This window comes from Carcharodon carcharias, chromosome 11 (genome assembly GCF_017639515.1).
Source record: "Carcharodon carcharias isolate sCarCar2 chromosome 11, sCarCar2.pri, whole genome shotgun sequence".
NCBI lineage: Eukaryota > Metazoa > Chordata > Chondrichthyes > Lamniformes > Lamnidae > Carcharodon > Carcharodon carcharias.
Genome location: NC_054477.1, coordinates 6,508,034 through 6,528,235, shown reverse-complemented (window position 1 = coordinate 6,528,235; position 20,202 = coordinate 6,508,034). Strand labels below are relative to the sequence as shown.

At 48.1% G+C, this 20,202-nt stretch overlaps 1 protein-coding gene across 1 annotated transcript; it reads right to left on the bottom strand.

Annotated features, from left to right (window-relative positions):
* Positions 1 to 944: 944 nt before the first annotated feature.
* Positions 945 to 19,972, bottom strand: LOC121284321. Its single transcript, XM_041199716.1, is given in 7 exon segments — positions 945 to 1,293; positions 1,295 to 2,186; positions 2,381 to 2,507; positions 8,144 to 8,235; positions 17,815 to 18,188; positions 18,301 to 18,439; positions 19,428 to 19,972. Coding segments are annotated over 7 exon segments (2,373 nt in total). The 3' UTR covers positions 945 to 1,089.
* Positions 19,973 to 20,202: the final 230 nt, after the last annotated feature.

The window sequence follows — 20,202 nt, the reverse complement described above, 5'->3', positions numbered from 1 at the left end:
TGCAAAGTATTCATTTAACATCTCAGCTATTCCCCTCCCTCCATGTGTAAATCCCCTCGACTCTCCCTTGAACTATCCTTTATTAATTATATGTCTATAGAAGGCTTCGGAATTCCTTTTTGTGTGAGCTGTCAGTCTCTTTGCATCCCTCAATCCAGTGAACCTTGTTCTGAACTCTCCACCCAACACCAGAGGAAATGGTTTCTCTCCATTGGCCCCTATCAATCGTCTTGAACACCTCAATTAGATCGTCCCTTAATCTTCTAAACACAAGGGCATACAAGTCTAGTCTATACAACCGGTCCTTCTCATTTAAACCCTTTCAGCCCCGGGATTGATCTGGTGAATCTGAGCTGCTCCCCCTCCGAGGGCAGTATATCCTTCCTGAGGTGTGGGGCCTAGGACTGGACCCAGTTACTGCAGATGTGACACTGCACAGCCCCTCAGTGCTGCACCAGGAGCGTCAGTCTGGGGTTTGTGCTCAATTGGCTGAATTGCAGCTTCAGCAAAATACTTCTAGAATCAGAGAGTCTTTACGGCACAAAAGAACTGACCTTGAGCTGTGCTTCCTACCTCACACCTCGTCCATCACAAAGAATGGCCTCCTTAGACAGCACCTTCCAAACCCACGACCACTACCATCCAGAAGGACAAGGGCAGCAGACACAGGGGAACACCACCACTTGGAAGTTCCCCTCCAAGTCACTCACCATCCTGACTTGGAAATATATCGGCCATTCCTTCACTGTCACTGGGTCAAAATCCTGGAACTCCCTCCCTAACAGCACCGTGGGTGTACCTACACCACATGGACTGCAGCGGTTCAAGAAGGCAGCTCACCACCACCTTCTCAAGGGGCAATTAGGGATGGGTAATAAATGCTGACCCATCTCACGAACGAATTAAAAAAAAACCCGACTCCTCCTGCCCCAGCAGAGAGTGTTACTGACTGTGTATTTGTGAGCTGGTTGGTATGGAAGAGATTGTGTTACACATTGCCGTGCTGCCCAAATGATCGAGGAAATGGAAGTTGAAGGGTCAACATGAAGAAACTCTCATTTGCTAACCCTTTCCACCAAGTGTGTGTCGCTATTCAATCTGCGACTGGACCGCCCACTGCAGAACTCTCTCAATATCTGCTGCTAGATCCTGTAGGAATCTGGTGAGCATCCTCTTTGCCATTGTGAATGCAATGCCTCCTGACAGAACTGAGCCAATAACAGGGACACCGTGCAAGATATATTCCCCCACTATAAGCCCCATGCCAGAGCTATTAGACAGTAGTTTGTAAAAAAAGGGGTTTGTTTATATCAGTCGGCTGGGGTGAATGTATTTGAGCTTTCAACTCTTCCACCGGTTTCTCAATCTCAGCAGATATTCTATTGCGAGCTCCCTCATCGAGCCCAAAGCACTGGTGGTAAAAGGGCAGGTTCCTGAGCAATATCCCGACATCACACATAATCCCGACCCCTGGAACGGGAGCCATTGCGGCTACAGTCGATAAAAAAGCCAACTTCCAAATCTCGGTGCTCAAGAAATCCTTCTTCCCCGCAATGATTGTTGAAGAGGGTGTCCTGATGGATCTCAGGAACACTCGTTTCCTGAACTTGGGAACTTCCCTCTCCAAGGTCTCCAGGAGCCTCTTGGAGTCATAATCCTCGAAATTGCAGGCGGACACGTGGAAGATTTGTGGAGATTTCACACCGTGCTCTCCCAAATCCCTCAGCAAATCTTCCCTGATTGTTTCCAGCACCTGGTGCTGGTTAAAGGATGTTCTCCGTCGTTTTAGAGTCGCCTCAATGTCTCTGTCGATTTTTGTGCAGACAAAGTAGAAACCTGCCCCGCTCTCGTTAATCCATTTAGCCAGTTTAGTGTGATTCTCTTTGAAACGTCCAGAGGCGACAATGATGAAGAAGTCATACCTGCTGAAGCCCACCTTCTCCCTGTAGTTCTCTAATTGGAATTTCAGGGTCCCCAACCCAGGAAGGTCCCAAATCTGCAAGTTATTGATTGATTGTGGATACCTGGCTGGTCTCATCGTGGTTTCTGTAACCCCAGTTGCAGCAGCACCGTGTTGGTCATCAGGGAGGCCTCGTAGCGCATTGACCAGCGAGGATTTCCCTGCACCCGCCTCTCCAGTGACCCCAATGTTGATCGTTACATCCCCCCGGTGTACGCAGGCGTTTTAATATTTTCGAGACAAGTTCGGGGAGTCCTCCCGATTCAAGAGCTTTGTTCATTTCTTCCTGCTCCTCCGCACTAATGCGTTCAAGTGTTTCACACCTGGAAAAAGTGTAAAAACTCACACAATAACCATCAGGTGATGTCCCACCGGCGCAGTCCACTTACAAAATGGTCAGAAAGCACAACAACTACTTACACCTGTGTTGGAGAGAAGTCTCCTCGAGTTTTTTCACAGAGGCACCAAGGAGAGAAAGGGACACTGAAGGAGATGGTTGACACAATGACCAAATGCCGGGACCACAAGCTGGCTTTAAAGGGAGGACCTGAAAGGAGGTTGAGGGTTGTAGAGTTATAGGGGAGAAAGCAAGGGGCCCAGGTCACTGCCAAAGAGGCAAGAGCAGGAAAGAAAGACAGACTTGCATCATTATAGCATCTTTCACAGAGTCTAGACATCATGAAGCATTCTACAATTAACAAAGCCCCTCTGCAATGCTAATGGAGAAAATACAGCAGCCAGTTTGCGAGAACCAACATTTTATGAACAGAAATATGATACTGGTCTGTCCGCTTTTCCTTGTTGTAGTGATATAGTTCAGGGACACACTGGTGAGAATTCATGTGCTCCTCTTCAAAACCATCTTATTAGACCTTTCACAAGACAAGAGGTCAGATGGGACCCTCATTACAACATTTAATCTAAAAAACGGCAACTCAGAAAGCGGCACTCCCTCAGTAGTGACCCTCCGACAGTGCAGCATTCCCTCAGTACTGACCCTCCGACATGCAGCACTCCCTAGGTACTGACCCTCTGACAGTGCAGCACTCCCTCAGTACTGACCCTGACAGTGCAGCACTCCCTCAGTACTGAGCCTCTGACAGTGCAGCACTCCCTTAGTACTGACCCTCTGACAGTGCAGCACTCCCTCAGTACTGACCCTCTGACAGTGCAGCACTCCCTCAGTACTGACCCTCTGACAGTGCAGCACTCCCTCAGTACCGACCCTCTGACAGTGCAGCACTCCCTCAGTACTGACGTTCTGACAGTGCAGCATTCCCTCAGTACTGACCCTCTGACAGTGCGGCACTCCCTCAGTACTGACCCTCTGACAGTGCGGCACTCCCTCAGTACTGACCTTCCGACAGTGCAGCACTCCCTCAGTACTGACCCTCTGACAGTGTGGCACTCCCTCAGTACTGACCTTCCGACAGTGCAGCACTCCCTCAGGACTGACCCTCTGACAGTGCAGCACTCCCTCAGTACTGACCGTCTGACAGTGCGGCACTCCCTCAGGACTGAACCCCTGACAGTGCAGCGCTCCCTCAGCACTGAACACCTGACAGTGCAGCACTCCCTTAGTACTGACCCTCTGACAGTGCAGCACTCCCTCAGTACTGAGCCTCTGACAGTGCAGCACTCCCTCAGTACTGAGCCTCTGACAGTGCAGCACTCCCTCAGTACTGACCCTCTGACAGTGCAGCACTCCCTCAGTACTGACCCTCTGACAGTGCAGCACTCCCTCAGTACCGACCCTCTGACAGTGCAGCACTCCCTCAGTACTGACGTTCTGACAGTGCAGCACTCCCTCAGTACTGACCCTCCGACAGTGCAGCACTCCCTCAGTACCGACCCTCTGACAGTGCAGCACTCCCTCAGTGCTGACCCTCTGACAGTGCAGCACTCCTTCAGTACTGACTGTCCAACAGTGCAACACTCCCACAGTGCTGAACCTCTCACTGTGCAGCACTCCTTCAGTACTGTCCCTCTGACAGTGCAGCACTCCCTCAGTACTGACCTTCTGACAGTGCAGCACTCCCTCATTACTGACCCTCTGACAATGCAGCACTCCCTCAGTACTGACCCTCTGACAGTGCAGCACTCCCTCAGTGCTGACCCTCTGACAGTGCAGCACTCCCTCACTACTGACCCTCTGACAGTGCAGCACTCCCTCAGTACTGACCCTCTGACAGTGCAGCACTCCCTCACTACTGACCCTCTGACAGTGCAGCACTCCCTCACTACTGACCCTCTGACAGTGCAGCAACTCCCTCAGTACTGACCCTCTGACAGTGCAGCACTCCCTCAGTACTGACCCTCTGACAGTGCAGCACTCCCTCACTACTGACCCTCTGACAGTGCAGCACTCCCTCACTACTGACCCTCTGACAGTGCAGCACTCCCTCAGTACTGACCCTCTGACAGTGTAGCACTCCCTCAGTACTGACCCTCTGACAGTGCAGCACTCCCTCAGTACTGACCCTCTGACAGTGCAGCACTCCCTCAGTATTCACGGTATTTCAATCTCTGGAGCGGGGCTCAAATCCAGAACCTTCTAAGTGAGATTAGAGCGTTACTGACTGAGACACAGCTGACACGCAGACAAGTGGTGAGTTTGGAGGGTGGGATGTTGAGCCAGAGGATGTTACATAGTCAGGGAGGGATCTGAATATGAGGAATTGAGCAAATGGAAGCCAGTGTAAGTCATGTGGGTGGGGAGGGGGTGTGGGGAGGGGAGGGAAGGGGTGGGGAGGGGAGGGGAGGGGGTGTGGGGTGGTGAGGGGAGGGGGTGTGGGGTGGTGAGGGGAGGGGGTGTGGGGTGGTGAGGGGAGGGGGTGTGGGGTGGTGAGGGGAGGGGGTGTGGGGAGGGGAGGGGGAGGGGAGGGGAGGGGAGGGGGTGTGGGGAGGGGAGGGGATGTGGAGTGGGGAGGGGGTGTGAGGTGGGGAGGGGGTGTGAGGTGGGGAGGGGGTGTGGAGTGGGGAGGGGGTGTGGAGTGGGGAGGGGGTGTGGAGTGGGGAGGGGGTGTGGAGTGGGGAGGGGGTGTGAGGTGGAGTGGGGAGGGGGTGTGGAGTGGGGAGGGGGTGTGGAGTGGGGAGGGGGTGTGAGGTGGAGTGGGGAGGGGGTGTGGAGTGGGGAGGGGGTGTGGAGTGGGGAGGGGGTGTGGAGTGGGGAGGGGGTGTGGAGTGGGGAGGGGGTGTGGAGTGGGGAGGGGGTGTGAGGTGGGGAGGGGGTGTGAGGTGGAGTGGGGAGGGGGTGTGGAGTGGGGAGGGGGTGTGGAGTGGGGAGGGGTGTGAAGTGGGGAGGGGGTGTGGAGTGGGGAGGGGGTGTGAAGTGGGGAGGGGGTGTGAGGTGGGGAGGGGGTGTGAGGTGGGGAGGGGGTGTGGAGTGGGGAGGGGGTGTGAAGTGGGGAGGGGGTGTGGAGTGGGGAGGGGGTGTGGAGTGGGGAGGGGGTGTGGAGTGGGGAGGGGGTGTGAAGTGGGGAGGGGGTGTGGAGTGGGGAGGGGGTGTGGAGTGGGGAGGGGGTGTGGAGTGGGGAGGGGTGTGAGGAGGGGAGGGGGTGTGAGGTGGGGAGGGGGTGTGGAGTGGGGAGGGGGTGTGGAGTGGGGAGGGGGTGTGGAGTGGGGAGGGGGTGTGAGGTGGGGAGGGGGGTGTGAGGTGGGGAGGGGGTGTGGAGTGGGGAGGGGGTGTGGAGTGGGGAGGGGGTGTGGAGTGGGGAGGGGGTGTGAAGTGGGGAGGGGGTGTGGAGTGGGGAGGGGGTGTGGAGTGGGGAGGGGGTGTGAGGTGGAGTGGGGAGGGGGTGTGGGGTGGGGAGGGGGTGTGGGGTGGGGAGGGGAGGGGGTGTGGAGTGGGGAGGGGGTGTGAGGTGGGGAGGGGGTGTGGAGTGGGGAGGGGGTGTGGAGTGGGGAGGGGGTGTGGAGTGGGGAGGGGTGTGGAGTGGGGAGGGGGTGTGGGGTGGGGAGGGGGTGTGGAGTGGGGAGGGGGTGTGGAGTGGGGAGGGGGTGTGGAGTGGGGAGGGGGTGTGGAGTGGGGAGGGGGTGTGGAGTGGGGAGGGGTGTGAGGTGGGGAGGGGGTGTGGAGTGGGGAGGGGGTGTGGAGTGGGGAGGGGTGTGAGGTGGGGAGGGGAGGGGGTGTGAGGTGGGGAGGGGAGGGGTGTGAGGTGGGGAGGGGTGTGAGGAGGGGAGGGGGTGTGGAGTGGGGAGGGGGTGTGGAGTGGGGAGGGGGTGTGGAGTGGGGAGGGGGTGTGGAGTGGGGAGGGGTGTGAGGTGGGGAGGGGTGTGAGGTGGGGAGGGGGTGTGGAGTGGGGAGGGGGTGTGGAGTGGGGAGGGGGTGTGGAGTGGGGAGGGGGTGTGGAGTGGGGAGGGGGTGTGGAGTGGGGAGGGGGTGTGGAGTGGGGAGGGGAGGGGGTGTGGAGTGGGGAGGGGGTGTGGAGTGGGGAGGGGTGTGGAGTGGGGAGGGGTGTGAGGTGGAGAGGGGAGGGGGTGTGAGGTGGGGAGGGGTGTGAGGTGGGGAGGGGAGGGGGTGTGAGGTGGGGAGGGGGTGTGAGGTGGGGAGGGGAGGGGTGTGGAGTGGGGAGGGGGTGTGGAGTGGGGAGGGGGTGTGAAGTGGGGAGGGGGTGTGAAGTGGGGAGGGGTGTGGAGTGGGGAGGGGGTGTGGAGTGGGGAGGGGGTGTGGAGTGGGGAGGGGTGTGGAGTGGGGAGGGGGTGTGGAGTGGGGAGGGGTGTGAGGTGGGGAGGGGAGGGGTGTGAGGTGGGGAGGGGTGTGAGGAGGGGAGGGGGTGTGGAGTGGGGAGGGGGTGTGGAGTGGGGAGGGGAGGGGGTGTGGAGTGGGGAGGGGGTGTGGAGTGGGGAGGGGAGGGGGTGTGGAGTGGGGAGGGGGTGTGGAGTGGGGAGGGGGTGTGGAGTGGGGAGGGGGTGTGGAGTGGGGAGGGGGTGTGGAGTGGGGAGGGGGTGTGGGGTGATGAGTGAAGGGGGTGTGGTGTAGGTTAGTATACAGGCAGCTGGGTTTTAGGTGGGCTGAAGTTCAGGGGGGTGAAAGATGGGATCCCAGTGAAAGGACATTGGAATAGCCGAGTCTGGAGCTAACAAGTGCATGGGTGAAGGCTTCTGCAGCAGATGAGCTGAGGTGAGGGGGTCATTGGGCAACGTTACAGAGATGGGAATAGGGGGTCTTTGTGATGGAGTGGATTTCCTCGAGTCAGTTACAACACCAAGGTTATGGTTCAGGCTGAGACAGCAGCCCGAGGCAGTGATGGATTAGTGAACAGTTTGTGATGGGGACCTTAGGAACCAGTGGAGGCCATTCAGCCCCTCGAGACTGCTCTGTCATTCAATGAGACTATGGCTGTTCTGTGTCCTAACTCCATTTACTCACTCCATATTCCTTAATTTGGCTCGAGAACATCTATCAGTCTCAGGTTTAAATGATTAAATTGATCTAGTTATTTTTATGGGAGACAGTTCCACATGTCTACCACCAAAGACAATGGCTTCACTCATCCTAATGTTTAACTGAAGAGGTTTCTGCTCAGCACTGGTTGTTGGACAAGCAATGATGACACGTCAGAGACAGGGGAGGATTCGACAGAGGTTGAGCTGGGTGTTGTCAGTAAACATGTGAAAACTAACACGGTGCCTTCAGGTGAGGCTGCGCTTGCTGCCAACACTGTGCGTACATGCAGAGTGTGACATCATTGCGGCCAGTGCAGATGCTGTAAGAAAACACCGGTCAAGACCCTATCTCCCAGCCAGTAAACAAAACCCACGCCGCGTCCAACAACTTTCACCCCACAGCTCCCCAAACCGGAGGAGGCCACCGATGGACAGGCCCTGGGCACCCTCTCGGTGGTTTCCCATGGACGCTGACACTGCCAGGCTCAGCCTCACCAGCGCTGCTCTCGACTCGTCCACTGGTCCCTGATTTGTCGTCATTGCTTGTCCAACATCCAGGCTTTTAACCCGCTCGCAGTCTCGCCCTGGGGGGGTCTCAGCTGGTAACGACGCTGCCTTCGTTCAGCAGGCACAGCACCCGCTACAATCACACACGGGGCAGGGTTATTCAGTGGGCAGGCGAGCGTCCTGATGTCAGTCAGTGGGCACGCCTGGGAGTCGGCAGTGTGCCCACCGACAAGTAAAAAGGCCCATTAAGGACATTGAAGCCCCAATTAAATGTTATTTTTCGCTTACGGTTGACGGGCAGGAGGAAAGGCCCAGCGGCCTTTGCATCTTTCAGACAAACTCGTCCACGGGCGGAATGAGGTTTCCAACAACAATTCAAACTAAAATATAAATTTTAACATTTCGTTAAGAACAAGTCCCTGCTCACGTGGCGGAGACACACGCGGGGACTTCTTTTTTTGACTTTTTAAGATTCTTTCTTTTAACTTTTCAAACCTCTTCATCCCTCTCAGGCAGCTCTCTGTGCCTCAGGGAGTGTTTCCAGCTCACACCCACGAACTCTCACCTCCCCCACCCCACACACACGGGCAGCGCTGAAGAATGTGTGTTTAACGCCGGGCGGGCCTTAATTGACCCACCAGCGGTCCGGCCCCAATTGTGGGCAGCGGTTGGCTTTCCGGCCGCTCCCACCCACCTCGAGCTTACCCAACGAGGCCAACAGCCCTGGTCATGATTCCTTCAGTCCCGCGCCTGCAACTCTGATAGGCTTAAACATATCGACCTGCCCCCCCCACCTCAAACTGACATAAAGCCATATTACTGATCTTCCTATCAGTGTCCACCCCCTCTGTGCTATCAGGATAGGTTGTGTTTCCTTTTTGTGGTGCATTCTAGCAGCAACATCATTGGTTTCCTGAGCGTTGGCAGATGGGTATCGGCAGCCATCTTGCAAGGCCATCTTGGGTTGGCAGGTGGCAGGGTTCAGATGATGTCACTGAGGGTAGGCGTGTAGATGAGCAATAGGAGGGGCCAAGGATAGATCCATGGGGGGGCCACCAGTGGTCAGGGTGCGAGAACAGGAAGAGAAACCATTGCAGGTGAATCTCTGGTCACCATTAGATAGACTAAGAATGGAACCAGGTGAGAGCAGTCCCACCCAGCTAGATGGCATTGGAGAGGTGTTGGAGGAGGGTGGTGTGGTGTTAGGGAATAGAGATAGTTTAAGTAAGTTATATTGGTATTTGTGGGTGTTAGGAATGAATCTTAGCTTTAAAGTTTAAGTTTGATTCGTGTTTCTGTATTTGTGGGTTAAGAAAGGTCAAATTGAGTTTTAGTTTCACTTTAAACAGTGCCTGCATTTCTAATGAGTGTTTTACAACTGTAAGCTGAGTTAAAAAAAGCCTGGGCTGTTGCCTAGCAACTGGGGTCCAGACAGGCTGGTCCCTCCCCAGACACACACAGAAGAGAAACAGCTGTCTGAGTCCAGTTGGTTTTGAAGACAGCTGCCAAGGAGGGACTGGAACAAAAGGGGACAGATAGCCAGTCCCAAGCTAAAGAAAAGACCCCAAAATCCAGGGGAGTGGAACAGGAGAAAGTCCCAAGAAGACCTTCTGGTCAAAGGAAGTTCAGAAACCTGGGAAAGGTCCCAAGTGAAGTTAAGAGTGAGGGGCAGAGAGAAAGGCCCCAATCTTCAGATTTAAAAGAGACAAAAGCTGCAGAAAGCAGGTTTAAATTGAGAACAGCTTACAAGAGGCAAGAAGGCCCAAAGAGACACTGAAGGTCTGTAACTCTTTGCTATGGGCATGTGAAGCAGTGGAACTGCTGATGGCTGAGTCAGTGAGAGAGAGTGTGTGGAGGAAAACGGGAATGCACATGGTGATCCAGGGAAGAGAACATTGGAAGGACAGTTCAAAACCCTGGAGGTGAACCCTTGTGAAAGGCATCTGAGAGAAAACAACTGTTTGGGAGAAGATTCCAAAGTGAGTTCTTGGAGAATGGAGATTGGGAACTCTCGTGTGAAAGACGGAGAGCAGTGAAACTGGTTGGCTCAGTGTGACAAGCATCTGGGGGGAGTTGAGAAGAGATCCATAGCATTTGGTTAACCGGCATCTGTCACTTGGTTTCAGAGTGTGGTGTGTCTGACCACAGGGTACCATAGATTTACATGGATTGTATACTTACTGTGATCATTAGAGCATAAGATAGCTTTTGTAACTTGGGACTTTTATATACAAATCTATATATATCTGCAAAGATATATAGTTGTGAGTGAAGGAGTATTGTAATATAGTTCATCTCTTCTTGTTTAATAAATGCTTTATGCTTTTGTTAAAAGTTCATTAGCTGACTCTGGTACTCTATTCAGTAGCCACTCACCATGTTTCTAAACAAATGAAAGTTAGGATCTATCAAGCTGGATTCCATCCCAGGAACAGTCTTGTCCAGTGGTAACCTCAGCTGGGGTCATAACAAGGTGGAGGCTCTTGTGGGATTTGAAACGCAGACAGCAGGTGATTGGACGTGGAATAATAATTGGTGTGGGATTGGAAATCCTTGAACATTGGTGGGATCTGTGAATCCTTACAAAATGTGTACATGGAGGTAAAGAGGTACTGGACATAGGAATTGGAGTTGCTGTGGGGTATATTATGCTAGTTGGAATCCGAAATGGCCCGTGGGACTTCAGTTACAAATGAAGAAACTTGAATTGGAGGAAATTGGAGTTTACAAAATTATGAGTGGCATGGACAGAGAAGATAGTCAGAAGCTTTTTCCCAGGGTGGAAGAGTCAATTACTAGGGGACATAGATTTAAGGTGAGAGGAGAAAACTATAGAGGAGATGTGTGGAGCAAGTTTTTTTTATGCAGAGGGTAGTGAGAGTCTGGAATTCGCTGCCAGAGGAGGTGATGGAAACAGGTACGATAGTGGTGTTTAAGAGGCAGCTTGACAAATACATGAATAGGATGGGAATAGAGGGATACAGACCCCGGAAGTGCAAAATGTTTTAGTTGACGGGCAATATGATCGGCGCAGGCTTGGAGGGCCGAAGGGCCTGTTCCTGTGCTGTACTTTTCTTTGTTTGAAAAAGGGAAAGAAAGGGCAGAAAAGGAGAGAGAATTGGAATTGAAAAGGCTGGAAGCAAAGGAAAAACGAAAGGTAAGAGAAAGAGAATTTAGGAAGATGGAAGTGGAATTTCAGGCAAGAGAGAAGGAACAAGAAAGGGGATACCAGCTTAGAAGGCTGGACCTTATAAAAGAGATCTCAGATTCTAAGGAAGGTTCTGATGATGAAAAAAACCTCCAACCCAAAACCCAGTGGTGAGATGTTTAAGTTTGTGCAAGCTCTTCCTAAGGTTCGAGGAAAGGGATGTAGAGGCGTTCCTTATCTCATTTGAAAAGGTGACCAGGCAAATGGAGTGGCCAAAAGAAATCTGGACATTGCTTTTACAGTTTAGGCTGGTAGGTAGAGCTCATGAGGTTTATACTTCGCTTTCAGAAGAGGTGGATTATGATACAGTGAGAAAGGCTATTCTGAGTGCATGTGAGTCAGTCCCTGAGACATACAAGCAGAAATTTTGGAATAGGAAACAGCCTGGGTAGATCTATATTAAGTTTGAGAGGGTAAAGCAATGTAATTTTGACCATTGGATATGGGCATTCAAGGTAGACACAATATATGAAGCTCTTAGGGGAATAATTCTCTTGGAAGAATTTAAAGATTCACTTCCTCCTATAGTTAGAACCCATGTTGAAGACCAGAAGGTTAAAACAGCTAGACAGGCAGTGGAGATGGTGGATAATTATGAACTGGTCCATAAATCTAAACCCTTTTTCCGTCACCCCCACAGACCTGAGAAGGACAGAAGATGGGAAGGTGAAAGGGAGGCAAGTAGCCAGGGAAGAGAAGGGACAGCTGGGAATTCCCAGGAAATTTCTCTTCAGACTAGAAAGGAAGGTGCTGAGGGTGGAAGTGACATTCGAATGCCTAAGTGTTTTCATTGTAACAAGGTGGGACATGCTCAGACAGATTGCTGGAGGTTAAATGGTAGACCTACTGCAGTAGTAGGAATGCCTAAGGAATCCTCAAGAAAGGTTGCATCAGAAAAGGAAATGATTGGTAAAACTGTAGCAGTGGTACAGGTGAAACATATTCCTTCAGAACAGGCAGGAAAGGAAGATATGATTCAGGATAGTCCAGAGAATTCTTCTTTGATTACTGGTGAAGGAAATCAGGCTGACAGAGGGTCTGGATGTTTTGTGTCAAAGGGAGACGTATTCCTTTACTCCTCCAACAAAATAAGTAAACAGATTAAAATTTTGAGAGATACAGGGGCTGATCAATCACTGATGGTAGCTGATAATACAATTTTTAAATAAATGAAGGGATATTTGGATTTCAAAGGTATCTTAGTTTGTTTACAACTAGTCAGATAAGCAGGGCTAAGGAATGTGTTTATTTTTCCCAAGGGTTACTGACAATATTTTAGCACCGTGAAAGCTTTTATATTATGAGGAAGATAAAGTTTCAAAGACATGGAACAATTAAATTGGCATATTAAAAAGAAACATATATAATAGAGAATGAAAGGCTATGTGAGGGAAGGCCATGTAAGATCTAACAGGGGTATGTGAAATAGCCTTAATGAAGCCTCCAGCATAAGTCTGCTATATAATGAAACTGAAGTTGGGGAAAAACCATTTGGAATTCCACTGTCGAGTGGGTATTGAGTTAAATTGCTGGGTCTGTTTTAAATCAAATCTATTTTGAACCGTTGCCTGAAAGGGTGTTTTTAGATTAAGTAGTGAGTTTAGGAGTTATTATAGTAGTAAGTAATTGTAGTCTTGAAATTTTTTATATTCTGTTAATAAATATTTGAATTTAATTTTTAAAATCTCTAAAGGTCTAAGTGGACGTATTACTTCTGAATTCAGTGCACATATCTCGTAATAAATACAAATTGCAAAACCGTTGTGATAGCGTGGCCAAGTTTCCTTTGTGAACTTGGTCCACCTGGCACTCATCATTTGCCATGTCATAACAGGTCCAGATAGTTTTATGAAGGAAAAAGTACTAAAAAGGGATATTAAAAGATTTTATGAGCCTGTTTCTTTGTGTAAAGTTACATTACAAAATCATTTGGTAAATAGAATTGTTTTGATGGGAATTATTCCTAAATCACTGATTGAAGGGGTGGATTTTATTCTGGGTAATGACTTGGCTAGTGGAGACAGGAATGTGGCACTGACTGTATTGCAGCAGATTGATCATGTTGACCTTAGCCAACTTCAGAAAACTACTGTGGCCAAAAATGAAAGGCTTATTGCAGATAACAAGCAATTGAAGGAAAACCTATTAACGTAGAGAATCAATTTTCATGTATAAAAGAGGAGCTTGCTAATGAAAGAAGATGATTGGTTAGAACAATTGAGAATCAGTCACAAAGTAGAACACCTGACTGAGGACTTAAAATGTCTAAATGATAAACTTGTAGAAACAAACTTAAAAAAGGTCAAACTTCAGTTAAAACTGGATGAACTTCAAGCATCAATAGTTGCTATGAAACATTAGAGAAAATGCCTTAAGTAAATCAGAATAATTGGTTGAATACAGATTTAAAAACTAAAACTAACTGTTAGAACTTTGTCGTGAAAAGAGTAATGAGATTCTTGAACTGCTATGCAAACTGGACGAAAGGAAAGAGGAGTGTCACAGTTTGAAAGTTGTTCATGTGAATAAAAACTCTTTGCTGGATTGTGGTCCATTTGAGCAAAGAACTGATCCAAGTAAAATTACTGATTTATCAACTTCAGTAATGGATAATATGAAAACAGCTAAAGTGCCCATAGAATTGGAAATCAAGAATTGCCAACAAAAAGGGCTGAACACACAAAATAGTCTGGAAAAGCCAATGACCAGAGATTTGATTTTCACAAGCTTGCTGGCGCTAATGTACAAAATGCAGCAGTTGGAATCCAGGCAAGTGGACAGTTTGCAAAGGACCATTCTAAACCTGCAAAGGAGTGGAATGATATAGTTCATGGGTCATGTAAAAGAATTGAAGGGTTGAAATGAATTATGAAGCTCCACAGGGAGAATATAATTGACGCTGCTCAAACAGAAGTGGAAAAGACCTGTTTGAAGTGGGATTATGAGAAACAACAATATCATAAAAAGTTTAAAGGTCAAACCAAGCAGGAATATGAAACACATTTGTACAAACATAAGAAGCCATCTGAATAACAGGCTCTGCTTGCAGCTGCAGCTAGTAAATTAGTGAACTGGCTTAAACAGGTTTTCAGAAGCTAGCTTCACACAGCATAAAAGCAATCCATTTACAGTGCTGCTTTTGTCTGCACTGGAGTGCTGCTTTGGGAAACATTAGAGTGCTTCAGTTGAAGTTTGGTGAGAGAAGGAGTTCGGGGAAGAGGGAAGGAGGTGATCCTTTCATTTTCTACCTTTCCTCATCAATAAGAGCTGTGGCCTTGGTAAGTACATATGAACATACCAAGATACGAACAAGGAGCAGGAGTAGGCCATTCAGCCCCTCGAGCCTGCTCCACCATTTAATAAGATCATGGCTGATCTGATAGGAACCTGAAATCTGCATCCCACCTACCACTGATAACCCATCACCCCCTTGCTTACCAAGAATCTATCCACCTCTGTCTTAAAAATATTCAAAGGCTCTGCTTCCACCACCTTTTCAGGAAGAGAGTTCCAAAGACTCACAGCCCAATCAGTGAAAAGATTTTGCCTCATCTCTGTTTTAAATGGCCAACCCCTTTTATTTTTAAACAGTGACCCCTAGTTCTAGGTTCTCCCACAAGAGGAAACATCCTCTCCACATCCACCCTGTCAAGACCCCTCAGGATCTTATGTTTCAATCAAGTCACTTCTTACTCTTCTAAACTCCAGTGGATACAAGCCTAACCTGTCCAACCTTTCCTCATAAGACAACCTGTCCATTCCTGGTATTAGTCTGGTAAACCTTCTCTGAACTGCTAATACACTTACATCTTTCCTTAAATAAGGTGACCAATATTGTACACGGTACTCCAAATGTGGTCTGACCAATACCTTGTACAATTGAAGCATAACCTCCCTACTTTTGTATTCAATTCCCCTCGCAATAAATGATAACGTTCTATTAGCTTTCCTAATTACCTGCTGTACCTGCATATGAGCCTTTTGTGATTCATGCACTAGGACACCCAGATCCCTCTGCATTTCAGAGCTCTGCAATCTCTCACCATTTAAATAATAAGCTTTTCTTTTATTCTTCCTGCCAAAATGGACAATTTAACATTTTCCCACAACAAACTCCATCTTCCAGATCTTTGCCCACTCACTTACCCTATCTACATCTGTTTGTAGCCTCCATATGTCCTCTTAACAATTTACTTTCCTCCCTATCTTTGTGTCATCAGCAAATTTGGCAACCATCCCATCCATCCCTTCATCCAAGTCATTTATATAAATTGTAAAGAGTTGATGTCCCAGCGCTGATCCCTGTGACACACCATTCATTACATCTTGCCAACCTGAAAAAGACCCATTTATCCCTGCTCTCTGCTTCATCTTAGCTAGCCAATCTTCTATCCATTTCAATGTGTTACCCCCAATACCATGAGTTTTTATTTTCCGCAATAACCTTTGATGTGGCACTTTATCAAATGTCATCTGGAAATCTAAGTACAGTACATCCACCGGTTCTCCTTTATACACAGAGCATGTTACTTCCTCAAAGAAACCCAATAAGTTGGTTAAACATGATTTCCCTTTCTCAAAACCATGTTGACTCTGCCTGATTACATTGAATTTATCCAAATGCCCTGCTATAGCTTCTTTAAAACCAGATTCTGACATTTTCCCTCTGACAGATGTTAAGCTAACTGGCCTGTAGTTTTCTGCTTTCTGTCTCCCTCCCTTTTTGAATAATGAAGCTCCATTTGCTATCTTCTAATCTAATGAGACCTTCCCCGAATCTAGGGAGTTTTGGAAAATTAAAACCAATGCATCAACTATCTCACTAGCCACTTCTTTTAAGACCCTAGGATAAAGTCCATCAGGACCCGGGCAGTTGTCAGCCTGCAGCTCCAACAATTTACTCAGTACCACTTCTCTGGTGACTGTAATTTTCCTGAGTTCCTCCTTCCCTTCCATTTCCTGGTTTATAGCTATTCTGGGCAGTTACTTGTATTGTCTATAGTGAAAACTGATGCAAAATACCTGTTCAATTCATCTGCCATCTCTTTGTTTTCCATTATCAATTCTCCAGACTCACTTTTTATAGGACCAACCCTCACTTTGTTAACTCTTTGCTTTTTTCAATATTTATAAAAACTCTATCTGTTTTTATATTTCTTGTTAGCTTTCTCTCATACTCTGATATTTATTATTAGTCTTTTAGTCATTCTTTGCTATTCCTTATATTCTGTCCAATCTTCTGGCCTTCCACCTATCTTTCCACAATTATATGATTTTTCTTTAAGTTGATACTATCTTTAACCTTTCCAGTTAATCATGGATGGTGTGTCCATCCCTTAGACTTTTTCTTACTCGTTGGAGTGTATCTATTCTGTGCATTCTGAAATATCCCCTTAAATATTAGGCATTGCATCTCGATTGACCTATTCCTTAACCTAATTTGCCAATTCACTTTTGCCAGCTCAGCTTTCATGCCCTCATAATTGCCCTTATTTAAATTTAAAAACTTAGTCTCAAACCCACTCCTCTCCCCCTCAAACTGAATGTAAAATTCCATCATATTATGGTCACTGCTACCTTCGGGCGCCTTCACTATGAGATCATTAATTACTCCCATCTCATTGCACAATACCAGGTCTAGTATAACCTGCTCTCTGGCTGGCTCCAGAACATGCTGTTCTAAAAAACTATCCCAAAAACATCCTCATCTAGGCTATCTTTCCCCATCTGGCTTTTCCAGTCTATATGTGAAATAAAATTTCCCATGATAATCACCGTGCCTTTCTGACAAGCTCCCATTATTTCTTCCTTTATGCTCAATCCTACCATGTGGTGACTATTAGGGGGCCTGTACACAACTCTCGCAAGTGACTTCTTGCCTTTACCACTTTTCATCTCTGCCCAACCAGTTTCCACATCCTAGTTTCCTGAACGTAGGTCACCCCTCTCTATTGTGCTAATACCATCATTAACTAACAAAGCCACCCCTCCACCTTTTCATCACTTCCTCTCCTTCCTAAATATCCTGTACCCTTTGATATTCAGGTTCCAATCCATGTCCTCCAGCAGCCATGTCTCCGCAAATGGCTATCAAATCATAATTATTTATTTCCATGTGCCCTCTCAATTCATCTGTTTTGTTTCGAATGCTACGCGCATTCAGATACAGAGTTTTTAGTTTTATCCATTTATTCTTTTTATGACCTCTCGTTTCATCTTCTGTTGGAGATTAGTACTTTCTATCTCTTCCTGTCACGGTCTGTGTGTCATTTCCCATAATCATACCTTTTCCTTTTGTCTTTTCTCTACTCTTTGGTTTACCACATCTTTCCAAGTTTGATCCCTTGGCCCCCACTACTTAGTTTAAAATCCTCGCGAATTCCCTAGTTCTGCAGCTCGTAAGAAGACCGGTCCCAGCACAGTTCAGATGTAGACCGTCCGAATGGTACAGATCCCACTTTCCCCTGTACTGGTGCCAGTGCCCCACAAACCGGAACCCACTTCTCCCACACCGGTCTTTGGGCCACACATTCATTTCTCTAATCTGATTTGTCCTGTGCCAATTTGTTCAGGTAATAATCCAGAGGTTATTACCTTTGAGGTTCTGCTTCTTAAAATGACCTCCTCCTTCTCCTACTTCCCATGTCTCTATGCATGAGTAGGGTGCAGAAGGACTAACTGGGAAATCACTCTCCTGCTGTTGTCTATGATTCTAAAGTATCTCCCAGTCTAGCCGCTCCAGGTTACTCACTTGATTGCTTCAGGATGGTTTTCAATTCTTGATAAAATTGACTGAAAATCAAATTTCTCGGTTTCAAGATTGCTCAAGATGTTCACTTCAGGTTTCTGAGTTCCTCCCTTCTCCAGGGATTTGACACAGAGCTGTCTGATCGCCTCAGTAACCCTATTTTCATTGTATTCTGATTTAAGATGCCGTTTATGAGCCTCAAGGTCACTGTCGATCTTAGTGCGGACAAACCAAACATTCTTCCCCATGTCCTGGAGAGTCTTTGCGAGTTGGCCATGGTGATCTTTGAAGATTTCAGAAGTGATGATTATGAAGATCGCATAATTTTTGCCATTCACTTGCTTCAGGTAATGCTCTGGTTTCAGGTTTGCACTGATCTCGGGGAGTTCCCAAATCCTGATGCTGGGATACCCGGGGAAGGAGTACACAACAGGCTTGGTGCACGAGTCTCTCAGCCCTGTCTTTGCTGCTGCTTCATTGTCATCCTGCAGCTCTCTCAGTGCATTGATCAAGGAAGATTTGCCAGACCAGCGATCGCCAAAGACGGCCAGATCCAGTCACTACATCAGCATCACTACACTTGTTCGATGAATACTGTCCACTTGTGTCCTCAGTCATTCCCCTGGTTCTAAACAAAAAGACACAAGATCTTGTCATGTCTTCAGAAACAACTTAATGCATTTCACAGGCAATCCATCACCTGTTGGTTTTTCACTTAGATTGTCAGTGTGTGGGTGAATCTCTACATTTATTTTTTATTATTCATTTTAGGGCGTCACTGACAAGGCCAGCATTTATTGCCCAGCCCTGATTGTTCTTGAGAAAGTGATCATGAGCCTCCTTCTTGAAGACAACTAAATGCCTTGCCCAGCCATTTCAGAGGGCAGAATAGAGTCACCCACGTTGCTGTGAGACTGGAGTCACATGTAGGCCAGACTGGGTAAGGACAGCAGATTTCCTTCCCTAAAGGAATTTAGTGAAGTGGATGGATTTTTACAACAATCCTACAACTTCATGGTCACCATTACAGATCATTGAGTTGAAACATTAACTCTATGGGCAGTGTTGAGCTACAGAATTCCCAGATAAAGCTCTTGCACTGCCAGCCCTACCCCACCAAATGCTATTTAACATCCTGACCATTTCACGTGCTGATTTACTTGGATTGAAAGGTGACCTCTAAGAGTTAAGAACATATGAAATAGGAGCAGGAGTCTGACACACATCCTGAAAACTTGTTCCACCTTTCAGTAAGAGCCCAGCTGATTTTCCTTTTGATGCACTGTCCCCATATCCCTTAACCCCCTCAGTGGCCAAAAATCTATCGATCGATCTCCATCTTGAACATACTCAACAACTGAGCTCTCTGGGGTAAGGTTTATATTCCTTTGAGTGAGGAAATTTCTCCTCATCTCAGTTGGAAATAATCAGCCCGTTATTCTGGGACTGTGTCCCGTGTGTTCAAGACGATCCAGCCCCAGGGAACAGCCTCTCAACCGCTACCCTCTCAAGCCCTGAAGAATTGACATATCGGAATGAGGTCACCTCTCATTCTTCTAAAGTTAACACAACACAGGGCCGCCCTGCTCAATATTGTTGATCAAATCCATACATACTTGTTCATTTCATTAACCTTCTTTTCCAGGATAACACGGAGGAGGGGGAATTGATAGATATCAGTGTTGATGCTGCACACGAGGAATATCAATGAAGATTGCAAGTCTTCCTTAGCCAGAAAGTCATAACACGAGGAGGTAATCGATTGAAAAATATTCTCAAGTTGTCTTACGGTGTTAATTGTGGATGGGTACCGCTGCACATCGGTGTCAATCTTGGTGCGGACAAAATAACAAGCCTTGCCCATGGTCTGGCCCTCTTTGGCGAACTTCACATATTCAGAAGCAAACGTATCCAGTGAAGAAACGATGATGAGCAGGTCATACGGGTCCAATTCACTGCCACTTGGGTAGTCGGAGTGAAACTCGCAGATGGTAACGTTCGGGTATTTGGGATGAGTGAATTTCTTTCCAGGACCGTGTGGGGATTCAGTGTTCTCATCACCCAGGAGTGCTCTGATCAGAGATGTCTTCCCTGCACCAGGTGGTCTGGCCACAGCAATCCAGACCGCGTCTGGCTTTTTAGAGCTGATCCAGGAGCCCATGGTGGATTGGTCACCAGACTACCTCAATCACAATTCCAATATCGTCCCCCTAGCAAAATCACAGGAAAAGAAACATCTTATTTATCAAAACCAGGACAGGTACAGCACGGGGTTAGATACAGAGTAAAGCTCCCTCCACACTGTCCCCATCAAACACTCCCCAGGACAGGTACAGCACGGAGTTAGATACAGAGTAATGCTGCCTCTACACCATCCCCATCAAACACTCC